The 24,855-nt window shown below is 41.4% G+C and overlaps 1 protein-coding gene across 1 annotated transcript in view; it reads left to right on the top strand.

The window, feature by feature from the left end:
• Nucleotides 1–264: 264 nt before the first annotated feature.
• Nucleotides 265–24,855, top strand: part of cep104 (centrosomal protein 104) — a gene marked incomplete at its 3' end in the record, with an annotated part of 53,232 nt that continues 28,641 nt past the window's right edge. Inside the window, exons 1-11 of the mRNA XM_080732809.1 lie at nt 265–326; nt 1,550–1,676; nt 4,443–4,634; nt 5,660–5,798; nt 7,423–7,485; nt 14,520–14,596; nt 15,459–15,627; nt 18,382–18,546; nt 21,279–21,509; nt 23,258–23,464; nt 24,635–24,805. Coding sequence (XP_080588935.1) covers nt 1,564–1,676; nt 4,443–4,634; nt 5,660–5,798; nt 7,423–7,485; nt 14,520–14,596; nt 15,459–15,627; nt 18,382–18,546; nt 21,279–21,509; nt 23,258–23,464; nt 24,635–24,805 — 1,527 coding nt within the window. The 5' untranslated portion in view covers nt 265–326; nt 1,550–1,563. The remainder of the gene's footprint in view (nt 327–1,549; nt 1,677–4,442; nt 4,635–5,659; nt 5,799–7,422; nt 7,486–14,519; nt 14,597–15,458; nt 15,628–18,381; nt 18,547–21,278; nt 21,510–23,257; nt 23,465–24,634; nt 24,806–24,855) is intronic.

The raw sequence follows: 24,855 nt of genomic DNA, 5'->3' as shown, positions 1-24,855 counted from the left end.
TCATCATAGTCCCACCCACCCCTACTCTGACGTATTCACATCTCACGAACTTTTCCATTCGGGGTACAATAAACGCAGCGACGCCACGCGCTGACAGATAGTATCGGCTGCGAAACGGTAGCGCAACTCTGACAGCCACGAGCATTTTGACCACGCAGATTTAGGCAAACTACATTACCCAAAATCCTGCACGTCCGACGGTCACGACGACGCAGTTGCGCATGCCTCCTCCCCTGTTAAAGTAGTTGTTGTCGTTGGTGGTTATGGAGATGACATGACATGAGACACTGTTGGAGAGCAGCTGTCAACTATTTGTGATGTTTCTGGTAAGATGTCTTCTAAACAGCCTCGTTGATTCAAACACATTTCCTCACTCAACGAATATTTTATGTCGCAGGGTGGTTGTCAGGACATTTGCATGAATTTAGATGTTCACGATGATCCAGTTAAAAAGGTAAACCAGGCAAAGCTAAGGGCTGCATATCTTCACGTCATCCAGAAATGCAACAGGAGTTCTTAATAGTGTTAGTTAAAGGTTGATTTGTTATATATGTATTTAGTCACTGATTGGTGTAATTTAATGGTTTTCTCTCTGCCATGCCTTGCCTTCTGTAATCCTGTCACTAATCCTATTCTTTTCCAGTGGATAATCTGCTTGAGCATTATTTACATAAGTGCGGCAATTTAAAGTAACATGGGTGGAGATTCATTGTCCAATAATAATCAGATAGCAGTCATCAATCACTAAGTTGACAAAACAGCTTCAGCTGAATTTTAGCTTAGAATTTCAGTATATCTGGATATGTTAGGTAAGGTAACTCAGTTTTTATATATGAGTGACTACGTTATTACTATTAGTATTATTTAATAAATCAGACAACTGTCCTTTGGCTTGTTATGGGCTGTCTGGGTCAAAGGAAGTGTGAATAAACATATAATAAACATAGCACCTGGCGTTTGCCTTTCCTTTAACACAGCATGATTTACTGTGGACAGCCTACTTTCTTTTTCTCCTTTCTCTTCTTTAAAACCCCATTGGTGGTATAATATGCCTGACTTTATTTGAATTCTGTTGGTTTAGTGTATTGGTTCTCAAAGTGGATTCCAGGGAACCTGTAGGTTCCTTTAGGGCAGGGGTGCCCAAAAGGTAGATCACAAAGGCTGTGCAGGTAGATCACATGAAATGAGCTAAAATATATAATTAAAATGTAAAGAAAAATATTTATGAACAATTCTGTCACATCTGTCACTTGCATTAAGGTGACTGGTTGATTGATATAAAAGGGGCCTGTCAGCTCCCTTCATGGCTTCTAAAGTAAGCAAACCGCCCAATGCAATGCTTTGTTTTCAAGAGTATTATTATTATTATATTATTATTATTACAAATAACCCCAAAAACATACCACTTCCATACAGATGGGATGACCTTTTTCCCCACTATTTCCCATTTCAAGTACGTTTGTCTTATATGTAAGGCCAGTGACGCACGCTATTCCAAAGCCACCTCAGGTACACTGGTTTAGTGTTTCCCTTTTTGTTCCGTGCCAAGTTTCTGTCAGAGGAATGCCCAGGAAGATTGCATTCACTGTGGTCAGCTCTTCTGGTCATGAGGATAACTTCAGTGCCAAGGAGCTTATGGTCCATGCACCCACTGTCAATGGCTGGAGATCCCCAAGGTACAGTTGTAAAAGTATGCAGATAAACCACTATAACCAGTAAGACTCCCTAATCGGGAGATAAGCGACCGTTGGTCGCTTATCTCCTGTCACACTGCTGACATCAGTATGACATCACACCGTACACAAATGACCCTTATATAAGACCGGCATTATCTACCGACAGATTAGTAACAAGATGTCAAAATCTCCAGATATGGAGATAACCAACACATCACTCCATATATGGAGATAACCGACGAATCTCACTAAGTCTGACCTCACAAGCCCCATATTTGGACACGAACAACATATAACTCCATATATAGAGACATAGCTGCTGACATCAGTATGACATCACACTGCTGACATCAGTATGACATCACACCGTACACAAATGACCCTTATATAAGACCGGCATTATCTACCGACAGATTAGATGCAAGCAGGATCTCGACTCTGACACAACTCATCGGCTCATAAGCTGGTTCTTCCTCCATATATGGAAATAACCGACGAATCTCACTAAGTCTGACCTCACAAGCCCCATATTTGGACACGAACAACATATAACTCCATAATAGAGACATAGCTGCTGACATCAGTATGACATCACACTGCTGACATCAGTATGACATCACACCGTACACAAATGACCCTGACGGCACACACCAAGCAGTGTGATGTCATACTGATGCGGAGATATGAGCAGGGCAAAGGTGTGACGTGTGACCGACCGACCGACCGACCGACGGACGGCCGGTGGAGGTTTTGATACTAAACTGCGACCTGACGGTCGCAATAAAAAAATACACTCTCTTAAAGGGATATTTCATTTTCAAAAAAACTTTTTGTCATTATATGGTCTAATCAGGCTTTTATGAACACCCTGAACAGTTTTCCTTCATTCAGTTTTTAGATATTTGATGTAAATGTTATAAGGTCCTCCAGGGCTGCTGCACATACACACCCATTGTAACTCCATTTTAACCATGATAAATTCATTAAAAACACCTATTATTTTTCTGGTGAGTCATAATACCCTCCTAATACGTGAAAACGATATATATATATATATATATATATATATATATTTTTTTTTATTTTTTATTGTAATTATTTGTTTCCATTTTCCCAAAGAATTATTAAGAATACATGAAAAACGTTATCGAAAAAAGAAGTTCTGCTCACGTTTAGGAGGGTATTATGAGTCACCAGAAAATGAGTGTTTTTAATGAATCTATCATGGTTAAAATGGAGTTTGAAGTTACAATAGGTGTGTATGGGGAGCGGCCCTAGAGGAGGAGGGCCTGGTAATATTTACATCAAATATCTAAAAACTGAATGAAGGAAATTCATTTCAGGAAAGAAAAACTGTTCAGGGTGTTCATAAAAGCTTAATTAGAACATAACATGATGACAAAAGGTTTTGTAAAGTCCTGTATTCAAAATTGTACTTATGTAAAAGTACAGAAGAATTACTGACAATTGACAAATTACATTACCAAAGTAAAAGTACTGTAGATCGGCAATGTTTAAAATAGGGCTTTGCCTGTAATAGAACATTGAAGTGAGCAGAGCACATACAATATGTGCATATAGACTAAATGCAATGATAAAAACACAGGTTCAATGGCTCATTTTTATAAACACTTCTATTACAACTAAACACATTTCTAGGGAAATTAGTAATTACATCATTGTGGCGAGCAGGTATAATCCAGGGTTTCCTAAGGTTTTACCATTTTGTTCAAAGCTGACATCAGTAGATTCAGTACAGAGGTTCTGCTTTGGCCCAGTAGTAGAAATATCAGAATATGAACAAACTAAAGCCCTTTGCACACAGGCGCGTTTAACCGCACGGATAAAACGGACAATATCATTTTTTGAAAAGAAAACAATGATTCTCTATGACCTCATGCACACCGGCTCCAAATTAAGCCCTTTGCACACAGGCGCGTTTATCCGTACGGATAAAGCGGACAGTTTCACTTTTTAAAAAGAAAACAATGATTCTCTACGACCTCATGCACACCGGATCCGAATTGGCCGTGCGACGAGTGGCTGCGGCCGTGCGTTTTTTTCTCGATCGAACCCAGTTCGATTCGTGCGTCTTGTCGCATGCGGTAAAAAACTCATCACTCCTTTTATGACTCCTTTTTGGATCCGCAGCGCCGATTCCGCACAGCCTTGCACACCAAATCCAATGCGTTTTATTCATGCCGCAAACGAAAAAAACGCAACTGTCCTGTGTGCAAAGGGCTTTAGCCATGCATTAGGACTGCATCATCAGAGATCATACTGGGAATTAATGCATGAATGTTTCTTTTTGAATACTTACATTTTGGGTTTAGGGTGAAAACAAGTTATTATAGCTTAGGAGTTGTTTAGTTTGAGTTTGATTGAAGACTTTTATTAGAGGTTTGCATAGGAAAGGGTACAGGACAGTGGTGCAAGGTCAACTAAAAGGATAAACACCACAAGAAAGCTTTTGGCTTAAATTGGGGTCCCTTTTTACAGCAAAAGTACAATGCAACATTTTCCAATGACACAGCACATGTTTTTGGTATGACGAGGAATTCTTCACAACACACAAACACACCTTATGCTTTCCCTATAAGAATAAATCACAGCTTCTTGTGAGTCCAAAAAACATACAGAAACAGAAAGGTATTTGGGAGGGCTGACCCCTTCATGGCAGCTTAAATATAAGCTTACTTACAGATGTAAATTTGTAGCTTCAAAAATCAAAATGCAGACTGATGCAATGTTTGTTTGTGTGTCCAGGCGGTGTTCCTACCCCCAACACATCACCCTCCAGTTGGTGGAGCGCTGCCGGGTGAGGAAACTGCAGCTACTGGCCCACCAGTACCTGATTCCAGCCAAAGTTGAGTTCCACATCGGAGATTCACTCCCAGGGGCCCAGACTCCTGGGTCCCCTGGGACCCCTGTGTCCCCTGGGCTGCTCCGCCGTCTGGGGTAAGACTCACTGTAGTGTAGTCACCAACATGGGTGTCGCACCATAGGGGGAGGGGGGTTTAACCCATTTAGACTGGGAACGCATTATTACTCGTTATTTTGTGCTTTAGCTATTGAAAAATAGCAGATAATACAAGCTCACAGCGCGGCAACGAGTGCCGCGCTGTGAGCTGCTACTTTTGAAAAATCGTGAAAAACCTATTTTTCCCTAGCCTGACTGCAAGCGTCAGACTCTACACACACTACGTTATCACTTCGTTTTGGGAGGTAATGTGCGGACTGATTTATCAGGCTAATGTTTCCCATCTCAAAATATTTTGTTCCCCCAGAAGCAAAATTTGTGTTACAAATGTTCGCTTAAAAAATACATATATTCAAAGATTTGCACACATTTTCATGACTTTTCAAATATAGCAGAACTACAAGCTCGCAGCAAGGCACTCGGTGCCGCGCTGTGAGCTTGTATATCTGCTATTTTTCAATAGCTATATAATGAAGGCCCCTCCACCTTGGCCCCTAGTAAATCAGTCCCACTTTCCCCCCCTTGTGACGCCCCTGGTCACCAACACTAAACTTTAAGCATAGCAACCCTGTGCTGACAATGTCAAACAATGATGAGGATGTAATAAATCCATGGCAAGGCGTCTCTGTTTGAAGCAGAATTGTTCTGCACATCACATATATTTGTGTCTCCTCAATATCAATAAACATAATTTGTGTCCCCCAACAAAGTAGGTGGCTGTGAACAGTACAATAGGGCGTTTATGACCTATCTGTACTATTCAATTTGTGTGATTCCCACAAATCAGGTTGCTCGAAAAGAAATTCCAGTACAGTAGCAGGTTGTTACCTTTACACTCTAAATAGAAAGATAGACAGACAGACAAACAGTTGTCATGATGATGATATATATGCTTGTATAATGCAAATGTAGCCGAACTTACATAGATTACAGTAACTATTCGTTACGTGTTCATAATGATGAGGCAAAGTGATAAAAAAACCACATTGTACTCTCCCTACAGGTATGTCTCTCTGTCAGACAATGAGAAGACAGGCTTCAAAGCCCGGGAGCTCAAGTCTGTTCACGTGGACGCAATTGGAACGTACCTGAGAATAAGGTTTCACGCAAACCACATCAACAGCTACAATGTCTACAGCCAGGTACTGTTGCTAAGAAAAGAGGTCGCACTGCTCGTAGGCACGATGCAAACACGATGCAAACATTTTGACCCAATAAATATAAGTCTTCTTCAGAGTATAGGTACTGTATATAAGGCCAGGCACTGAAACATGATGCACCCATGCCACTGTTTCAGACACACTCTCCGTACTAGAGTATGATATCCTGCTTCATTTGGATGAGTTTATGGTTATTGCATGATGGTGTCTTCCGCATGAAAATAGCAGATCTACAACAAGCTCACAACATGCCACAACCTTGCCACAGTACCTTAGCGCTCATTCATTATTTCATTTTCAACAGTGAAGATCAGAAGGACGGAGGGGGTTGTAAAATGCAGACGTTAATTAAAGTGATCCCTGGCTAATACGACAAATATGCCTTAATACATTATAATTGTCCTCTATAACAGCAAAGTAAAATTAAAAACACCTTAAATATTTTATTTCTTCTAGAAATAGCTAATCTTTAACTTAACAGGGTCGCAAGTTGATGATGTCATAAATGTCATGTGTGATCTATCCCTATGGAATTTATGGCATGCATGTGAAAATAAAAACAAACTTAATATTTCCTATGGTTAATATGAGCATCAAATCAATATTTCAAATGTGTTTTTTGCACATGCATGCCGTAAATTCCATAGGGATAGATCACACATGACATTTATGACATCATCAACTTGCGACAGGCATTTCCCCTATTGAGTGAAAGATTCGTTATTTCTAGGAGAAATAAAATATTTAAGGTGTTTTTAATTTTACATTGTAGTTATAGAGGACTATTATAATGTATTAAGGCATATTTGTCGTATTAGCCAGGGATCACTTTAAGAGTTGCTGTTAATAAACAGAATGAATCAGCCATATTTACAGCCTTGGCTGTCTCCACTAGACTGCAGTGCAGTATGCCTCAGTGATATGATTTATAGGTCTGAAGACTGGTACTGGTCAAATCGAAATAGGCCCTGATGTCATCAGAGGAAAGTACCTTTAATTATACTTATCTATCAGAAAGTATGTTTAATAATCTATCATGCAATAACCATGAATTCATCTATCAGAAAGTACCTTTCTGTCATCTAGTGGCTGTTCTTTTAACTGCAATGTACAGCTGCCATTCAGGTTCTTGAGAACAGTTTGACTATAAGGTCACGATAGGATTACATGTTCTCTTATTTTGAAGGATGGGTTGATATTGATTGATTTTCCTGACACCTTATTGTCTAGAAATACTTGATTACAATGTGTGTGCCATTTCACACTAATCATGTAGTTTATCACCATTATTGTATAAACATAATCTATATGGTGATTTGTGTGTGTAAACTGCAATTGTTGAGGATTTCTCAAATGAGTCCTCAACATAACTACTACAGTATTAGTTATTTTGTGATGGCTTCATTTGGCTTGATAATACCTACCTTGTGATTTGTAAAATGGTTCCATTACCAATACCAAGTAACATGTAACTTCTGACTCATTCTTCACATGCATGCATTTTACATTGTGAAAAGGTGCATTCTATAATTTGGACTTGAACATTCATTTAAGATTTTCCACCCAACATTGTCATTAAACTGACATTTTTATATTTTGTTTACAGGTTGCTTTGGTTGCCATTAATGTTCTGGGAGATTCTTTGGATTCCAATGCTTTTCACACAATTGTAAGTGAATCACTCTTAAATGTTTGTTTCTGTGTGTCTCTTTGCCACTTCTGTCATTGCCTTCACTCAATGCTGAACTTACATCTTTACAACAGCAGGAGGTGCTGTTGTATTTCAGTTTTTTAAGAGACTTCCCCCTTGCGATTACATTGAATGGATATATTTCACAACATGTTTGATTTGTTAGCAATCAGTTGTCTTTCAGACCGCTATGACAGGTGCAGCCTTTGGCACTGTAAAATAGCAAATAGGCCTAATAATACAATACACGAGGGTCTTCAACTGTTTTCAGGCCAAGGACAGACAGAGATGAATCAGTCAGGGTACCCCACTACATATTGTATATATAAGATTGTGTTGCAGATTAAACTTTCTCATAGATAGCTTCATAGACTTTCCGACAGTACTAGGATCAGTGTTGTGAAAGTTTGTTTTTGTGTTTGTTTGTTTGTAGTTGTGTATCTTTTCTATGAATATGTTGGATGCATTTGAATGTGTATTGTCAGATATTTAACCACTTAAACCCCTCTCAATATTTCAACAGAGACAAACTTGACGTTTGGCACTGTACTTGGTCTTTCCCTCAGTCTACACACCAAATCTCTATGCCAGAAATAGCAGAACTACAAGCGTCGACATTTAGTGAGCTTGTAGATCTGCTATTTTTGGCTGATATGCCCCCCATAATATGCATGCTAGAGTTCAAGTGGCCTCTCTGTAGTTTCTCTGAGGACCTCCTAGGTGTCCCTGATCCCCTGTTGAAGGCCCATGCATTACACAATTACAACCTCTGACCCCTTAAGGGCCATTTATAGTTACGTATGGTTGATTTTGTGTACGTTTTGGGTGAGGAACTACGTACGGTAACTCCGTCGCCATGCATAGTAGACATGCACGTTATTTATGTGCCGACCCGCTCTCCGCTCCAATTCTGCTCCCGTTTGCGTCCGCGCACCACACGAAGGTGGTTCTCACACATGTAAAAACCGAAGCATTTAGCCAAAATATGTAGAACCACAGATTTTTGACCCGCCGTGATGTTTGGTACAGTATAAATACGTGGTAACAGTTTGGACTGGATCTGCTGTCTGTCGGCAACATTATCGCGGTAAATGCAACTCCGCGAGGGTACAAATTTAACCACATGGATGTGGAGCCGGAGTAGGCTAATTATAACAAAACACACGTACACACCCGCTCATATATTGAACATAATTCCCAAGTAATAAATGAGCCGCATCATCATCTCTTCTTGTGACTTGTGTGCCTCGCTGTCTGTGCTCAGCTGATGACTGTTGATGCGTGATGAGGCGTCCTCTTCAAGTGGTTGTGTAACGACCTTTTTTCCGTTTCTTGATAAAATATATTTATTATTGGGACACACAGTTTGAGAACCGCTGTTAGAGCAGAGTTAAAGTCATTTTCATCACTACTGCGCCTATGTTTTATAACGGTGGTCGTGGGTACTTCTTGCTACGGATATACATCTTGTACGTTCAGTCCGTCCAGTTGGGTGCTGTCCGTAAGCGTCCGTATACGGATCTAAATCATCCGGAGTACGGAGGCTTGGGAGACAGACCGGATCAACCGGACGGAATTTGTCTCACCCTCCGTTGCTTATGTATTCCTGCGGTTCTTATGTAGGCCTACTACTATGCATGGTACTTTAGTAGCACTATTATCATCCATCTGCATAACGATATGCTGCGCTACATAATAAGGTATAACATTTCAAGGTATCTTGTTTTCCTCTCAGGACACACTTATTTTACTGTATTGAAGCTGCAATCTGCTTATAGCTTATTCTAATGAATGATACATTATTTTAACCAATCTGTATTGAGGAGTTTGTTGAGAGAATTGACTGCAAAGCGGAAAGCCCGCAACACTCCAGATTAAATAAAAGTCTTTAAGGTGCACAGCTCGATAATGACATGAAAGTCAAGAAATAGCCAGCACCCAATGAATGTCCTTTGCACATGGTTTATTTACCACGCTGTATCACGAACAGATACAACAGACACCGCGTTTCAACCCAACAGGTCTTCCTCAGTGTTGTCAACGCCAGGAGTTAGTTGATACAATCTCTCCCTTCTAGGGATGCAAATTATTGATTAATTAATTAATTAATTAATTAATAGTTGATAATCTTATCGATCGATTAACTGATTAAGTGATAAGCGGCGTTTCTTTAGGACCAAATGGAAAATTATTGTCTGAAACCGAAAATAAGTGCCGAAACATAATTGCCTTGATGTATATAACATTAACAAGCGTCAACAAGCTTCAGCTGGACACAGACACACACACCTCCCCTTTGCAGTGCTCAATTGGAGTCTTGGAGAGAGGACTTAAAACGTACCAATTTTAGCTTAACAATTGTGGTTCTCAACCTTTTTAGGCCGCGACCCTCAAAATAATCATATCTTAACTGGGGATCCCCCACCCTGACGAGCACTAAGAGTTGAGGCATTACATTTTGTATAACACAGTTATAACACAGGTTAACAGGCGTTGTGAGCATGTAGATCAGCTATTTTCACAATTTTTGATGTAGAAAAGACCAAAGAGCTTGTTGTTAACTTTTGTAAAAAGAAGGTACCTATCTCACCTGTCATCATCAAAGGGCAGGAGGTAGAAATAGTTCAGTCCTACAAGTATCTTGGTGTCCACTTAGACAGGAAGCTGGACTGGAAGATGAACACAGATTCTGTGTTCAAGAAAGCTCAGTCTAGACTTTTCCACTTGAGAAAGCTCAGATCTTTTGAGATCAGTAGGCCACTCCTTCATGTATTCTACCAAGGTATCCTTGCTAGTGTCCTCTTTTATGCTGTGCTCTGCTGGGGGGGCAGCATCACGGTTGATGATAAAAAACGAATCAATAAATTGATTAAAAAGGCTGGCTCAGTGATTGGCCTCCCTCAGGATACTTTGGATATCACTATAGCCAAGCGAATGAGGACCAAATTGAACACTATTCTTTCCTTCGAAGGCCATCCTCTCTATAAGGTATTTAAGGATCTGCGTAGCAAGTTTAGCAACAGGTTCTTGATGCCTATAATATCTACTGAGCGAATGAAGAAATCCTTTGTTCCTGCCGCTGTTAGATTCCTTAACACATTCCCTGCCATTTTAACATACCTTCGTACTCTACGGTGCCTCTGGTCTCCATAGACTTCCATGTAATTCATAGTGCACGGATCATGCACACCCATGCCTAGATAATGCACCACGTGTGTCCACATTGCTCACAGCTTTCAAACAAAAAAATCTGAATGGAAATCCGTTCAGGCATTCATGAGATAGAAGCCATTATGTTTTCCTAAAATGTAAACAAAGATGGCTGCCATGTTTGATAGATGGGGTTGCTATGGGGGTTAAACATGCAATTTCGCGATTTCTATCATGCCTACTACATTTTTTGGGGTCAGAAATTTTTTTTGAAAAAAAAAAACTTTTTGATTTTTTTTTTTTTTTTTTTTCCAAAATGGCGGAAATTCTCGGGACTATCGGGCCTGGCAGGGAAAGACATTGAAATAATCTCGGGACTATCGGGCCTGGCATGCAATGAGTTAACGTTAACGTACACCGCTAGCTTTTTTTTGGGAGGGTGTCATGTCATTTGTAAAGTCTGTTATTGTTACTTGTTGTGTATTTGTATGTTTGTTATATGTTGTCATTGATTTTGTGTATTTGTATTCGCTCTGGTGGCTAAACATGTTTCCCTTCGGGGACTAAGCAATAAACCCATACCATACCATACCATACTGTTGAGTGAGAAAACATAGTTGCACATTAAGTTAATCATCTGGGGACCCCCCAAAATAATTTGGGGACCCCCCTGGGGGTCCCGACCCACAGGTTGAAAACCACTGGCTTAACATACCTCATAACGCAATTGTTTTTGCCATGTCAGAACATTTTGACGTTTTGAATTTCTCCCCAAACCGACATATCTATTCTGAGCACCGGTGACAATACTTCCGTTAGGTGTGTATGTGTGGGAACTGTGGTTGTGTGGCTGTGTGTGGTTGTGCGTGTTGGTCTATGTGTGAGGAATGTAGTAATAAAACAGAGAGGGAGAGGCAGTGTGTAATCACACAGGAGGCCTTTAGTTAGCTGCTGTAATCAGATAGACCTGCAGACGGACAGCTCCTGGAGGGGAGAGAACAGCTTAAAACGCACGCACACACACAACCACACAACCATACAACCACACACGCATACACAGAAACACATATGATGCACACGGACACAAATATAACTAAACACGGCCACGGACGTAGGCACACACACACACACACACACACACACACACACACACACACACACACACACACACACACACACACACACACACACACACACACACACACACACACAGTTAGGGGTGTAACGATATAGTAACTGAATCGAAAAATCAATCTTAATTTGCATTGATCTACTTGATATGCAAAAGCAACATATCGTACCGTTTTGTATCGTACCGTTTTGTATCGTACCGTTTTGCAATGCAGATAATCGATTGTATGGAAACAAAGTATTTTGCCTTGTATTTAGCAAAGAGGGAAAATAAAAAATAGGGGTCTAATTACTTTTTTTTACAAATTCCATTCCATATAGCTACTCTTGGTGTATCGATAAATGTTTGTCCGTATGTGTTGAAAGATAATGTCCATGTATTTGCTTGAGAATCACTTCGTTTACTTATTTATATTCATAATAATAGATCTTCCCTAAAAAAACTGCACTATTGACACGTTTCACACATATTTAATTTCTTTGCTAAATAGTTACTAACTCAATTTTAAATCATTGAATCGAATCTTGTCATATTGCCATGAATGAAACAATATCGTCCATGTATTGTATCGTCAACCATGTATCGTGATGCGTATCGCTATTAAATGTATCGTTACACCCCAACACACTGTACACCAGCATGTAGTGTACAGAGTACAGTAACTGCGAGAGACTCACACGCACACGCACGCACCCACGCACACACAGAGAACCTAGTGAACAAGCTTTGCATTGTTACTCTGCTAATCCTCATAAGAGTACCCTGACACAGCACTGGATCTACTCTCCCTCCTCTACTTCCCATAGTGCCCAACCGATAGTTCAGATTGGCCGATATATCTGCCATTTACTGTATAACCCATCTATAACCAATGCATGTGTGAACGTTTTTCCAGTTAAATAATACACTATATATATACTGCTCCACAGACTGTGTTTAAATTAATATCTAAGATTAAACCAACAAGCTGAAATAATGTCAGGATATAATGCAAATTAATACAAAGTAAACATGTAAACAAAAAGCTGCATATATACATAATGTATATATTTTCACTCTCTAACATTTAATCTGGAGTGTTGCTCTAACATTCTCTGCATGTCCATGATGCAGAGTGATGGCAGAATAATTTAGCAACCAGGATATACTGAATATACTGTACAGTATACAGCCATGTGTGATCTGTTTCAGCTTGAAGAAAGTGCAAAATATGATGGGGGAATAATTTTACAACAACTGATCCAATGTCTGCATAGTGCAAGGTACAACTAATCACTCTCTGGCCCTTCCATTTATGAACACTGAGGTCCCTACCTTCCGCCCCGACGCAAAGCAGTACTAACGGGTACCTTGATTGTTTCTTATTGTTATCTTCTGACCGGAGCAGCTGTCTTTTTTACGCCTGGCACCCCCATTGTTTAAGTAGCCTACCAAATGATCATGTGCTTGCTGAGCAGTCATGGGTGTGTTGGTCTTAAAATGAGGTGCGGTCGGGCGGTATCAGGGTGCACTGCTAATCTTACACAGCACACACCTAGTTTACAAACATTTCCTTGGTGCGCCTAGATGGATTTGATTTGCAATAAATTCATATCCATCCAATTTCAACACAACACTCATTTCAATTTAGGTGACTTCTAGAGATTACAGATTGAGGGTGAAACAATTATGATTAAACTGCCATATTATCAATATATATGGAGAGCTTGCCATCAGCCAATTTGCCGTATTGTAACCTACCCAAAACACGTACGTATCGTTTTTGTCCTGCAGCACAATATTCTTCATTAGTTCTATTTATAATTATTAAAACAAGACACTATTATGTGTTTCCAAAGACAAGCGGTGAGGAGAGGAAGAGAAATAAAGAGAAAAAGACAAACCTGTAAACCTGCTTATTTTATTGCAGATAGAACAAGATGTGTTCAGATACCTCTCATCTTGTAAGAATGCCATTGCATCCTGGCTTCTTTATCTGTCTCCACTCAATGGAGAACAGTTAACAGCTACAACACAAGGACACACAGGTCGCATGTTTTTGTCATGCCTTTTCATGGGTTAAATAAAGAAGAACAACTGAGAATGAGCCTCACATATGTGTTTGCTGCTAGATGGTCCCACACTTTACCATTTCCACAGCAGAACGTTACTTGTTTCTACTCTAATCTGTTATCTAAATACCAGTGTGTCTATAGCTTAAGCCAGCTTCTCTTAAAGGGAATGGGAATAGACACTGATTGGTTTAATTAAACAACCAAAACACACCCATGAGGGATTCAGGGGCTTAACACCACCAATTAGCACCACACGCTGGTGTTTGCGCCCAGATCATGTGCTGTATAACTAGTGAAAATTGGCCTAGACACACTCCCGATGCGGTTTGTGCCTTGCGCTCTGTGCCGTGCATCACAGATCATCTGAATGCTGAGGACTTTATTGTCTACACTTCACCTTAGAAAGGGATTGGAACTATTATGGCAGGGCTACCCCCCCCCCCCCCCCCCCCCCCCCCCCCCGCTCATCCAAAGGGGTACCCACCCACTGGTCAGGGCTACCACACACACACACACAAGTGCAGGTGCGCGTGTGTGTAGGTTCGCAGTTTCGCATCATGATGCCTTGGGAGATGCTATTTTTGGCATGCGAGACCGGTGTAGAATAAAGTATAAATCTGTGTGTGTGCGTGCGTGTCTGTGTGTGTGCCAAACCTGTCCATCTGTTTGCTCCCCAGCCCAGCAGAGAACAGCTGATCGAGCACTACCTCAACAGTACTCAGCTGGACACAGCCTTGGACACGACCTACATGGGGTGAGAGCAGGACGTTGAACCCCGTTTTCTTTGTGCTGTGACAATAACAAGCCATTCAGACTGGAAGACACCCAGCCAGTCACTCAAGGTCACTCGTATCCGAGACGAGGCAGGTGGCGCCTCAGCAAGCCTGTGCAAAGTGGAAAACACAGTTTCGAAATAGTTATTTGTTTTAATCGGAGGGGTATTTTGCCTCAGGGGTTTCACCCCCAGCGTTGATCAATGTTTTTCCCTGTGATTTTGAATTACACAATATCACAGTCTCAAGGGTTACCACTAATTAAACTGAGGGTTGTGTTTCCACACAGGCTTTTCCTTACTTGACTGGTGTACGTACAGTACTGTATGTCTGTGTTTCACTTTCATTTAATACATGTATAATAATTCTTAAATATGTTTATTAGAATCAGTGAGTTTATAAATGGGCATGGAGGGGCTAGTGGGACTGAGTTACTAGGGCCCAAGGTGGAGAGGCTTTAATTATTTTATGCTTTAACTATTGAAAAATAGCAGATCTACAAGCTCGCAGTGCCGCGCTGCGAGCTTGTAGATCTGCTATTTATTAAGTCGTAAAACAGTGTGCAAATCTTTCAATATACAGTATGTATTTTTTTTGTGAACATTTGTAACTCAAATTTTGCTTCTGGGGGTTCCCTGGATCTAAATATTTGGGGGTCCGTGGCCAAATACATATCATTTTGGGGGTCCTTCACATGAAAATGTTTGAGCACCACTGACATAGAAACATAGGTTTTTCAAAAAAAAACATTGAAATATTCAAAGACTTGCAAAAATGTTCACAATCTTTAAAAAGAGTGGTTGGACAATGTCTACTCTGAGTAATTGTCTTCTGTCCCTTCAGTAAGTGCGAGTCCATCTCTCCGCTGGATGACCTGGCCTTCGACATGTACCAGGACCCGGAGGTGGCCCACATCATCCGCCTGCTGGACCAGAGGAAACAGGACATGGTCCGTCAGGAGAACTTTGAAATGGCCAAGAGCCTGAAGCAGGCCATCGCCGACCTGCAGAAGGTAGCCAGGAGACTCACTACACCAGGGGTCTTCAACAGGGGGTCCTCAGAGTTACTACAGGGGGGTCGGCCAAATCCTTGTGTGATAGGATAATTATTTTTAAATTAACAACTTGAACCCTCGCATCCCTATTCTGAGGAGAACTTTAGCCAAAAATAGCAAATAGGTTTGGTGTAGAGGTAAAAAAAGAGCAGACCAAGTACAGAGTGAAAGGTCAAGTTTACTAAGTAACGACTATTTAAGTCTGGAAAAAAAGAATCGAACATAGACAGATGACAGTGCTGTAAAAAAAGACTATGAATCGATCTATGAAATTGATGAAAATCTCCATCACACATTTATACAATATGTAGAGGGGGTCCCTGCTTCATCTCTCTCTCGGCTAAGGGGTCCTTGGCCTGAAAACGTTGAAGACCCCTGCAGTACACACCACCTTTGTAGATGATTAGTATATAACAGCCTGAGCAGAAAATACCAATCCATCCCTACATTTTACAAATTACAGTATGTTAAAATATATCCTTCTTTTATGAAGCCTATTAACAGGTGCATCTTAATTCCTATTTATTTTCAATTTATTTCCTTTCTTAAAGGAGCCATTTTCCACCTTATCTTCCTATAATTTGTCAATTTCTCAATAATGCTCATTGTAAGATGGCAACATGTCTATCTACTCGCTCTGCGTCTCAAAGGTGGACTAGGACAGTTCAGATACCTAACCTACCAGTGACATTATCGTCTGGGAAACCGCAGCCTTTCTGTTCCCGGGAATCAGTCAGCATGTTGAAATAAAAGCCATTCTTGCCGTTCTTGCATAAAAAAATAAGAGGCTTGAAAGCTTGTTTGAAATTACCACTAATTATGTCATTGGTCACAGTGCCCACCTCTACTTTAAATTCCACTTTAAGGTAAGTGTGGCCCACTTTTTTCAGGCAGTAACTAGATAGCCTACCTAAATAAGCAACGTTAGCTTGACAAATGACCCTGCTCACATCCACACAAGTGACACCTCTTATTTCTCACGCTGTGGAACCCCAAATCCCAAAATGTTTCCCCTAAATATCTTTGAATATAGCCATGCACTAAATCCCACACACAAAGATATCAGATATTTAGCCATTTATTCACCACCTTGTATGTCCTCCACCTACAGTATATTTCTGATATCTTTGCATGCATAAAATTGAAATTATTATGAAGGTTGTTCTTCTGGTAAAATAATCTAGCAGTTTTAGATACCCAAGAAGTTCCAAATGTCCAGGTACTTCTACATAAGGGGGTATACTGTACATAGTATAGACTCTATACCATGTACAAGTGTTATTGTCATTTTAAGATTGATTATAAATGAGGGAGATATGTGATGTGTGCAGTGATACACATATACCAAGATGATGAAGAAGATATTTTTCATTAGTAACTCAAACTACTACTGTTTATTCATCTCTCACACTATGATCTCACCTACTGTATGTGGTAGCTGATAAACATTGTTCTTATTGATGTCCAGTGTAATTTCAACAGCGTTATTGTAACTGTAGTCTTTAAACATTGTTCAGATTCCCGTTAACAACCATCATTGTGTATCCTGTTGCCATGCCTACAATGAATACTTAATAAGCTCAACAGCTGCAGTGATGGGCTTGGGGTTGTCTCCCTCTTTGTTTCCTGTTACCACGAGTGTCTTTGTAACCAGACACAAACATGTACACACGCTTGCGCACACACAAACGCACACGCACACAAACACCTCCTCTTGTTAACGTGGTCAATTAGCATAACAGACAAGGCAGTTGCCAAGGTGGTCATGCTGAAAATCCCTGTCATTACCCATTCATATCATGTCAAAGGATGATTCATGCTGTTTGTTATAATGACACAAGGAAATTCATGGCCAATAGAGAAGACAGTGGAGACGAGAGGGCCGTTTGCAGTCTGTGCGTCCCTGTTATTCCACCCAATTTAGCCTAGAAAAAGCAGCCTGTCTCTACCTGAGAGATCCTCACCTGAGTTTTAGAGTCAGCAAATGAACAGATTTGCACCACAGCAGATAGAACTCCCTTACGAACCATTCGGTGGTACTGGCTGTTGAAGCCTGGTTGCTTGGCTCCAGATTAACTAGTTAGTTCAGCTCGATGGAATTTCCTTGTAAAGAAATAAATGACCCATCTGACTTTCTGGAAGTAGTCAGTAAGTACATTTCCATTCTGTATGTTCACCGTCCACTCTGTGGCATGCTGTTGCGTTCTGTGGCCAAATGAACAATCCTGTAACAGAAGCTGTTTTACTACTGCTGCTCTCAGAATCAGGGACTCTTAATTTGTCAAGGGCATTGCTATAAAGGGAGTTTTATTGATGACAATGGCAAACACTGACAACCACTGGTACAAGAGGACAGTATACTTTGTTACAGCTGCCCTGTGTATTTAATCATCTCATCCTTATAAGTGTTCATCATGTTATTGCCAGGCAGCTAGCTAGCCAACATTACGTCTATGTTATTGCCAGGCAGCAGCTAGCCAATGTGACGTTTGCTAGGCAGCAGTTAGCCAACGTTACTAATTTGTTTGCGCTGTGATGTAGACCAGTGGAAGCTTCTACAGGTCGGCCTTCTATGCCCACATGTCCTAACCCGGACTGTGCATATACAGTATGTATGTGGTACATCTGTTACCAGAACAGAGCTACTAGCACAGAATGGTTTTGAATGTTTTTTTATTTTATTTTCTCCTGTTGTCCCTGTCCAATGTTCAGGTGGGGGAACGGCTTGGACGTTATGATGTTGAGAAGCATTGTGCCATTGAGAAGGAGGACTTTGACCTGGCCAAGACGAAGAAGGAGCAGATGGAAGCCTACAGGACAACTGTTTACCAGCAGCTAGAGCTCCACAACCTGCTGGACATGAGCATGGTTCAGACTGTACGTTATCTGCTGTTGGGACCACTGCACTGTTCAGTCACCATACCTGTACATTATCTGGCCATTTGAATACAATGAGATGGGCACTGATTATAGTGCACAGACATTATTACATTATATTTAGACCTGGAACACATATACGTTGTTATACCTTTCAATTCAGGAACACCTCTGTGTGTAATTGTTGCTATACAGTATTAGCAACTAAATATATTAGAAAAATGTTTCAGAAAGCTTGGGTCAAAAGACAAGATATCAACTGTAGTCCCAGGTTTCCGGAAGGTAGCATATCCGTTTGATGTTCTGGTTCACTTTACCGTAGCTTCATTTGATTGAGCATACCTGAACTGGGGACTACAGTTACGTATGCACAGAGCCGATTTCTGGCAGTACAAAATATTTAGGGCATTTTTTATTCTATTTCTGAACTTTTCTTTACTTGCAAATGAACGATATAAAGGTTCCAGTCAAAGGACAACTTTGTTTTTTTTTACAACAAGTGTTGTTTTAGATTGTAAGATGAGTGTTAAAATGTTTTCATTTACTGCTTTCTATTGTTTTAGCAATTTTAGTATTTTGATTTCAGTGAGTGGGAGCATGCATACAAGAGGCAAAATATTTATTTTTAGACACAATATGCCGGCAATTTCTTTGTTACTATTTACACCAGTAAGACTCCCTAATCGGGAGATAAGCGACCGTAGGTCACTTATCTCCACAAATAGAGCAAAAATGTGTTTTTCCAAAATCTTCCTGATCCATGTTGATGACATGAGTGTAGACATACTGTGTAGTGATTTTCGTGATTTTAGGGCAAAATCTGAATCGGCCTCATGGTGGCGCTAGAGGGCCATGTGAGAAATGAGGGGTGGGGTCTCCGCGCCGCCAAGGCGGACGAATAGGTACCGGCCCCGGCTCTCCCGGTCGCTCCTAGCCCGAGTTACGGCATTTTATGTGAGCTGCAGTGGCAGGGGGTCCTCCACTGGGGGCGCCACCACTTTTGCATCCGTTCTGGAGCACCAGGAGTGGGTGGTCCCCGGGAATGCCCCGTGAGCAGCCCCGTTGGGGTGGTCATTTGGTAATTTTTGCACATGTGCTCATTTTTTACACTTGGGGGTCCCCGAGGGAGCTGGGGGTCCCTGGAGCTCCGGGGGTCCTTGGAGGTTGTAGTTTGGCAGGTAAGGAGTGTGTGTGCAAAATCTGGCATGGATCGGGGCAACGGTTGCGGAGATATGAGCAGGGCAAAAGTGTGACGTGTGACGTGTGTGACGGACGGACGGACGGACGGACGGACACCTCGAGCAGCTTTCTGTAGTAAGTGCGACCTACGGTCGCAACAAGCCCCCATAAGTCACATCTGCCCATGAAAGATTGCAGTGTATCTTGGGAATGGGCTTATTGTGTCAATTCACCCTTTGTTAGCCTCCTGGTTGGTCCCTGACTGACCAACCAGCAGGCTCTATCTGCCTTGTCCCGCCCTGGTTCCGCCTTTTTTATGTTGAATTAGCTAAAACATAATTTTTGGAGAAATAAAAACATTTAAAAACATGCTGAGTCACTATACTGCCACTGAGTAGCTCCAATTGACTGAAACAAAGTTTGAAATTAGAATTGAGCACACAGAATAACAATATGAAGCAACTGAATTAACATGGCAGTGGATGGAATGTCCCACTGAATGTCCCTCCAAGTCAAAGCAACCAATGGGTGTGGAGAGGGGCAGGACAATGGGCGGGACTTGACAATGGGTGAATTATGCCCCCAACCTGGGGGCATGCCTGCAAATCAAAATAGTTAAAATCACTAAAATGATAGAAAAGTAAATGAAAACATTTTAACACTCATCTTTTCTTTTCTCTAAATGACTACCTAAAATATGTGAACAAACAAAGTGGTCCTTCAAGCAGCCAAAATTATTTTTCTTCCTTGCTGTTTACTACTCAGTAAAATAAGTACATTTATCAATGTGTAACTCTTGAGAGTGTGCAATTGTAATCAATAAGCCCATAATGGTCCATTTGGCGACATTTGTACACATTGAGGATTTTGCTTTGCACCATCTGAGCATCGAAGAATGTGAGAGGGCAGAAATATGGGCGGTGGGACGTTATTGGTTGTGAGAAAACATTAGCCTTGCGTTGCCAGACACAAATCAGCCGGTGCAAAATAAAATTGCCCTCAGCGGCAGTGTGATATAGTCTGGCAACACAAGGCTAAGACAATATTACCCCTGTGGCCTGCAGGAACACTTACTAGCAGCTCCCAGGTGGAAAAAGTACTCACATTTGATACTTAAGTAAAAGTATCAATACTGCAATGTAGAAATACTCTGTTAGGGTGCCCTCACACCAAAATACCTATGAGAGTGGAATCCGCATTCCGCCAATGCATTTCAATGAGAGTGAAGCGGTTTCATGCCAGCAGAGGATTTCTGCAAAAAACGCTTCCTTGTTTTGTAATAACAATCAAAATCTACAAAGTATCTAGTAACTAAAGTTTTCAAATAAATGTAGTGGAGTAAAAGTACAATGTTTGCATAGAAGTAAAAGTGAATTGGAAATACTCAACTAAAGTACAAATACCTAAAGAATGTACTTAAGTAAATGTACTTAGTTACTGTCCACCACTGGCTATGACCAATGTGCTTCCAATTCATAAACTGGTGAGATTTACACTGCTATAAATCTGCCATCAGTAAGCCAGTTCTTCCTTCCCTCCACCCTCATCAATAGATCACCAGACTGTCTGAGCCATCGCCAGCCCAGGACCCACCCCCCTCTGTCCTGTCATCTCCCGGTCGCCCACCAGCTGCCCCCAAACCCCGGGTTTCCACAGAGAGGAAACCCGAGCCTCCCCAAGTCCATGAGTTGAACCCGGCTGCTGCTTCTTCCCAGGCACCTGCCAGCCCTCCGCCGAGCCAGCCCACCACGCCCTGTGACCACCCCGCCGTACCCAGGGTAGACGTGAGTACCTACTCTACTGCTTTGTCCAATGTGCAGTGTGCACACTGCACTGAGAGCACATCATCACTGTCGGGCAGAAACCTCGTATCTCCAAGTTTCAAATTTGTACGTTTTTTCGCAAGGTAAAGCACTGCTTCATCATATGGCCATCGCACAAAAGTAGTGAAAACAGCAGATCTACAAGCACACAACGCCTCGCACCGCGAGGCGTTGTGTGCTTGTAGATCGGCTGTTTTCACTAGTTTAAATCATTTAAAAAATGATAAATACAAAACGGTTTTGGACATACAAGGTTTCCATGACTTACTAGGAGGGTGTTGTCCTTATTTGCCCCTATACACAGGGGATTAAATACAACATTAAAACGTCACTGCAGTGCTGAGAAACCAACAAATGATCTATCTTCATTCACGACGTGCTAAAAAATGAAATTGTCTCACTGCAACACTCGCTAGCATAAAGTTGTTATTCTTTATAAGAAGAAGAAGAAGAAGACGTCCCTTTGGCTGTTGTGGGTCAGGAATGTGTCTCTTTGCCGTAAGCCTCAGTGCTGTATGGAACATGGAATAGCTTGTGTGTGGGAGGGGGATTATGAGCCGGGGGGAGTTATGCTCTTCACTCACCGCCAGTGGGACCGGCTCTTCCACAGGTTAGGGTTTCACTATTTAATTAAAAGTGTGCAACAGTTGGTTGCCTCCAGCGGCTGCCAAGCTGGCCTGAAGGCAACTCTTTGAGCCTCGTACAGGACAGCGGGGTGCCAGTTGGCTCGGGGACACGAGAGCTTAGAGCTGGGTGGCTGCCGGTCAGTTTTTTTGTTTTGTTTTATATAGATGGTGTAATGTTCACACAGTCGTCATGATGATGAATGTTAAGACCCATTCAATGGTGACAAAAATAAATAAATAAAACACGTAGTGACTTAGTGAGAGTTACAGAGGTGAGGTCAAATTCACACGTTTGTCACTGGGATGGACACACCGTGAAATCCATTTTGTTAATTTAACCCAGAGAGTGAGCAAATGTTCCCACGGGTCCATTTGGTTCCATTCGCACACTGTCAGAGGTAAATTGACCCTAAGAATCGTACTGTGCATCGAGACTCGAGAGTAATCATTTACACTTAAAACGAAGGTGCTTGGGTGCCCAGGTGGCTCATCTGGTAGAGTGCAGACCATCAAGGCGTAGTCCTTGTGCAGCTGACACAGGTTCTGATCCGACCCCTGGCACTTCGCTGCATGTCCCCATCCCGCACCCGACATTTCCTGTCTCTCCACTATGGCTATCAAATAAAGGCTTGAAAATGTCCTAAAAATATAATAACTTTTAAGAATTTTTAATTTTTGGTTTGTTTGTAAAAAAAAAAAGTGTTAAATAGCTCTACATTCCATTAGCATTGCTAAAGAGATTTTGTTCTTTAACAATCTTTCCAGCTCTTTAGTAAACAGAACATACATTTTCAGATTGGGATATCTATAAGTGATAAGTGTATAAGTGATATACAGTATATATATAAGTGTCAGGAGAAGGAACTTAGGATACGTGTGAAATACAAGTGAAATTGGAAGTGATAGAATTTCTCGAAAAACAGTATCACTTTAAGTATAATATCTAATAATACCTGTTTATCCATCATTTACTTTTGAAATGCCATAATGTATATTTAATTTGATAATATAATACAATTCATGAGCTCAAGAACAATCATACATTTTTATGTTTGTATGTTTGTATTTTCTCTGTGCTTTCAGGTGACCCGTGACGAGAGGCCCCTGCCAGCCCTCCACAGTAAAGACAGGCCGGGAGAGGCTCCTCAGAGCTCAGCGGAGGACCTGGCCCTTCCCTCTGAACCCCAGGGAAGTCCTCTGGGCCCTGGGAGGACCTGGGAGCCAGAGCCCCTGACTGAGAAGGCCCAGCGAGAGGCCAGCCTCCCCATTGAGGTCTACGGGGATGGCCTGGTAAAGCCTGATGTCTACCTAGTTGCACCTTCAGGGTTCCCACGGTCATGAAATTCCTGGAAATATTTTGAAATTAGAAAAAATATTTTTCCAGTACTGGAAACGTTTTGGAATTGATCAAGGGTCCTGGAAGGTACTGGAAAAACATTGGCCAAATTGTCAAATATTAGAGGCAGAAATTGTGAAAATAGCAGATCTACATGCTCACAACGCCTCGCATTGCGAGGCGTTGTGAGCATGTAGATCGGCTATTTTCACAATAAAACCGTGTTATACAAAATTCCTCAACTCTCTTCAAATATGATTATTTCGGGGGTCACGGCCTGAAAAGGTTGAGAACCACTGGCATACACTACCTGTCTTTGTGCATTGCGCATAGGAGTAAGCGACTCGTAATTGAGCTGAATTATTGTTATATAGTCCTGGAAATCGGGTTAAATATTCTGGAAAGGTTTTGGAAAGGTTTTGGAAATTAATTGGTAAAGATGTGTGGGAACCCTGCACCTTGCACGCGGGTGTTGCACACCAAAAATAGCAGATCTACAAGCTCACAGTGATTCACAAATGTGTGCTGCTACGCATTGTGAGCTTTTTGGTCTGCTCAGTGTATTATACTGGTGCGCAACTCAGGCTTAAGATGTGGGGAAAAAAGGAGGGAACATTTTTCAGCCAGTGTAATGGTATTACTTACGCACACTTCCTTGTCTGGTACTGAGCCAGACTGCATGAGCCTCAGGTATCCAAATTGAGCCACAACAGCCTTTTATTTAGTTCAAGTGGCCTTCTTTTGCCCTTGAGCAAGACACTAATGCATTTAGTTTAGGTTATATATACACCATTAGTTTTGTGATGACACCAGACACGATAGTGCTATTTCGGCTGCGTGTACATACCCTAAAATGTGGTTGTCATCTTGGAACTTCCTCTTCCTGAAATCCGATCTTTTGGTTTTCATCAGTCATGATAATACCGTTATCTTTCACCACATTTATTAAGTTGTTGCAGGCAATGTTTAAATGATAAGTCATGAGAGATGGATTACACAGCTAGTGAGATTGACTTTTTTGCAATCCTGCCCCCGAGTTGTTTTTTTGTAACATCTGTTCCTAAATGAATATCAACAAAACCACAATCGCCCCGTAACTCCTGTTGCACGTTGTCACACTCCAGGTGGCGGGGGCGTATTCCAAAACCTGGTCCTACAGAGAGGACGCCCTGCTGTCTGTTTACAAGAAGCTGTCAGAGGTACCAGCCAGCAGCACCCCGAAGGAAGAGCTGAGAAATATGATAAGAGCTGCTGTCTTCCTGGTGAAGAAGGCTCTCCCTGATCAAGTGCCATCCGTGAGTCAAAGCATGAGTGAATTAGCCATAGTGTAGCTCTATTTCATACC

The sequence above is a fragment of the Nannobrachium achirus genome (assembly GCF_963921795.1).
Source record: "Nannobrachium achirus genome assembly, chromosome: 9".
In the NCBI taxonomy this organism is placed as follows: domain Eukaryota; kingdom Metazoa; phylum Chordata; class Actinopteri; order Myctophiformes; family Myctophidae; genus Nannobrachium; species Nannobrachium achirus.
Note: the sequence above shows the minus strand (reverse complement) of the source record. Positions and strands in the feature narration are given on the sequence as shown.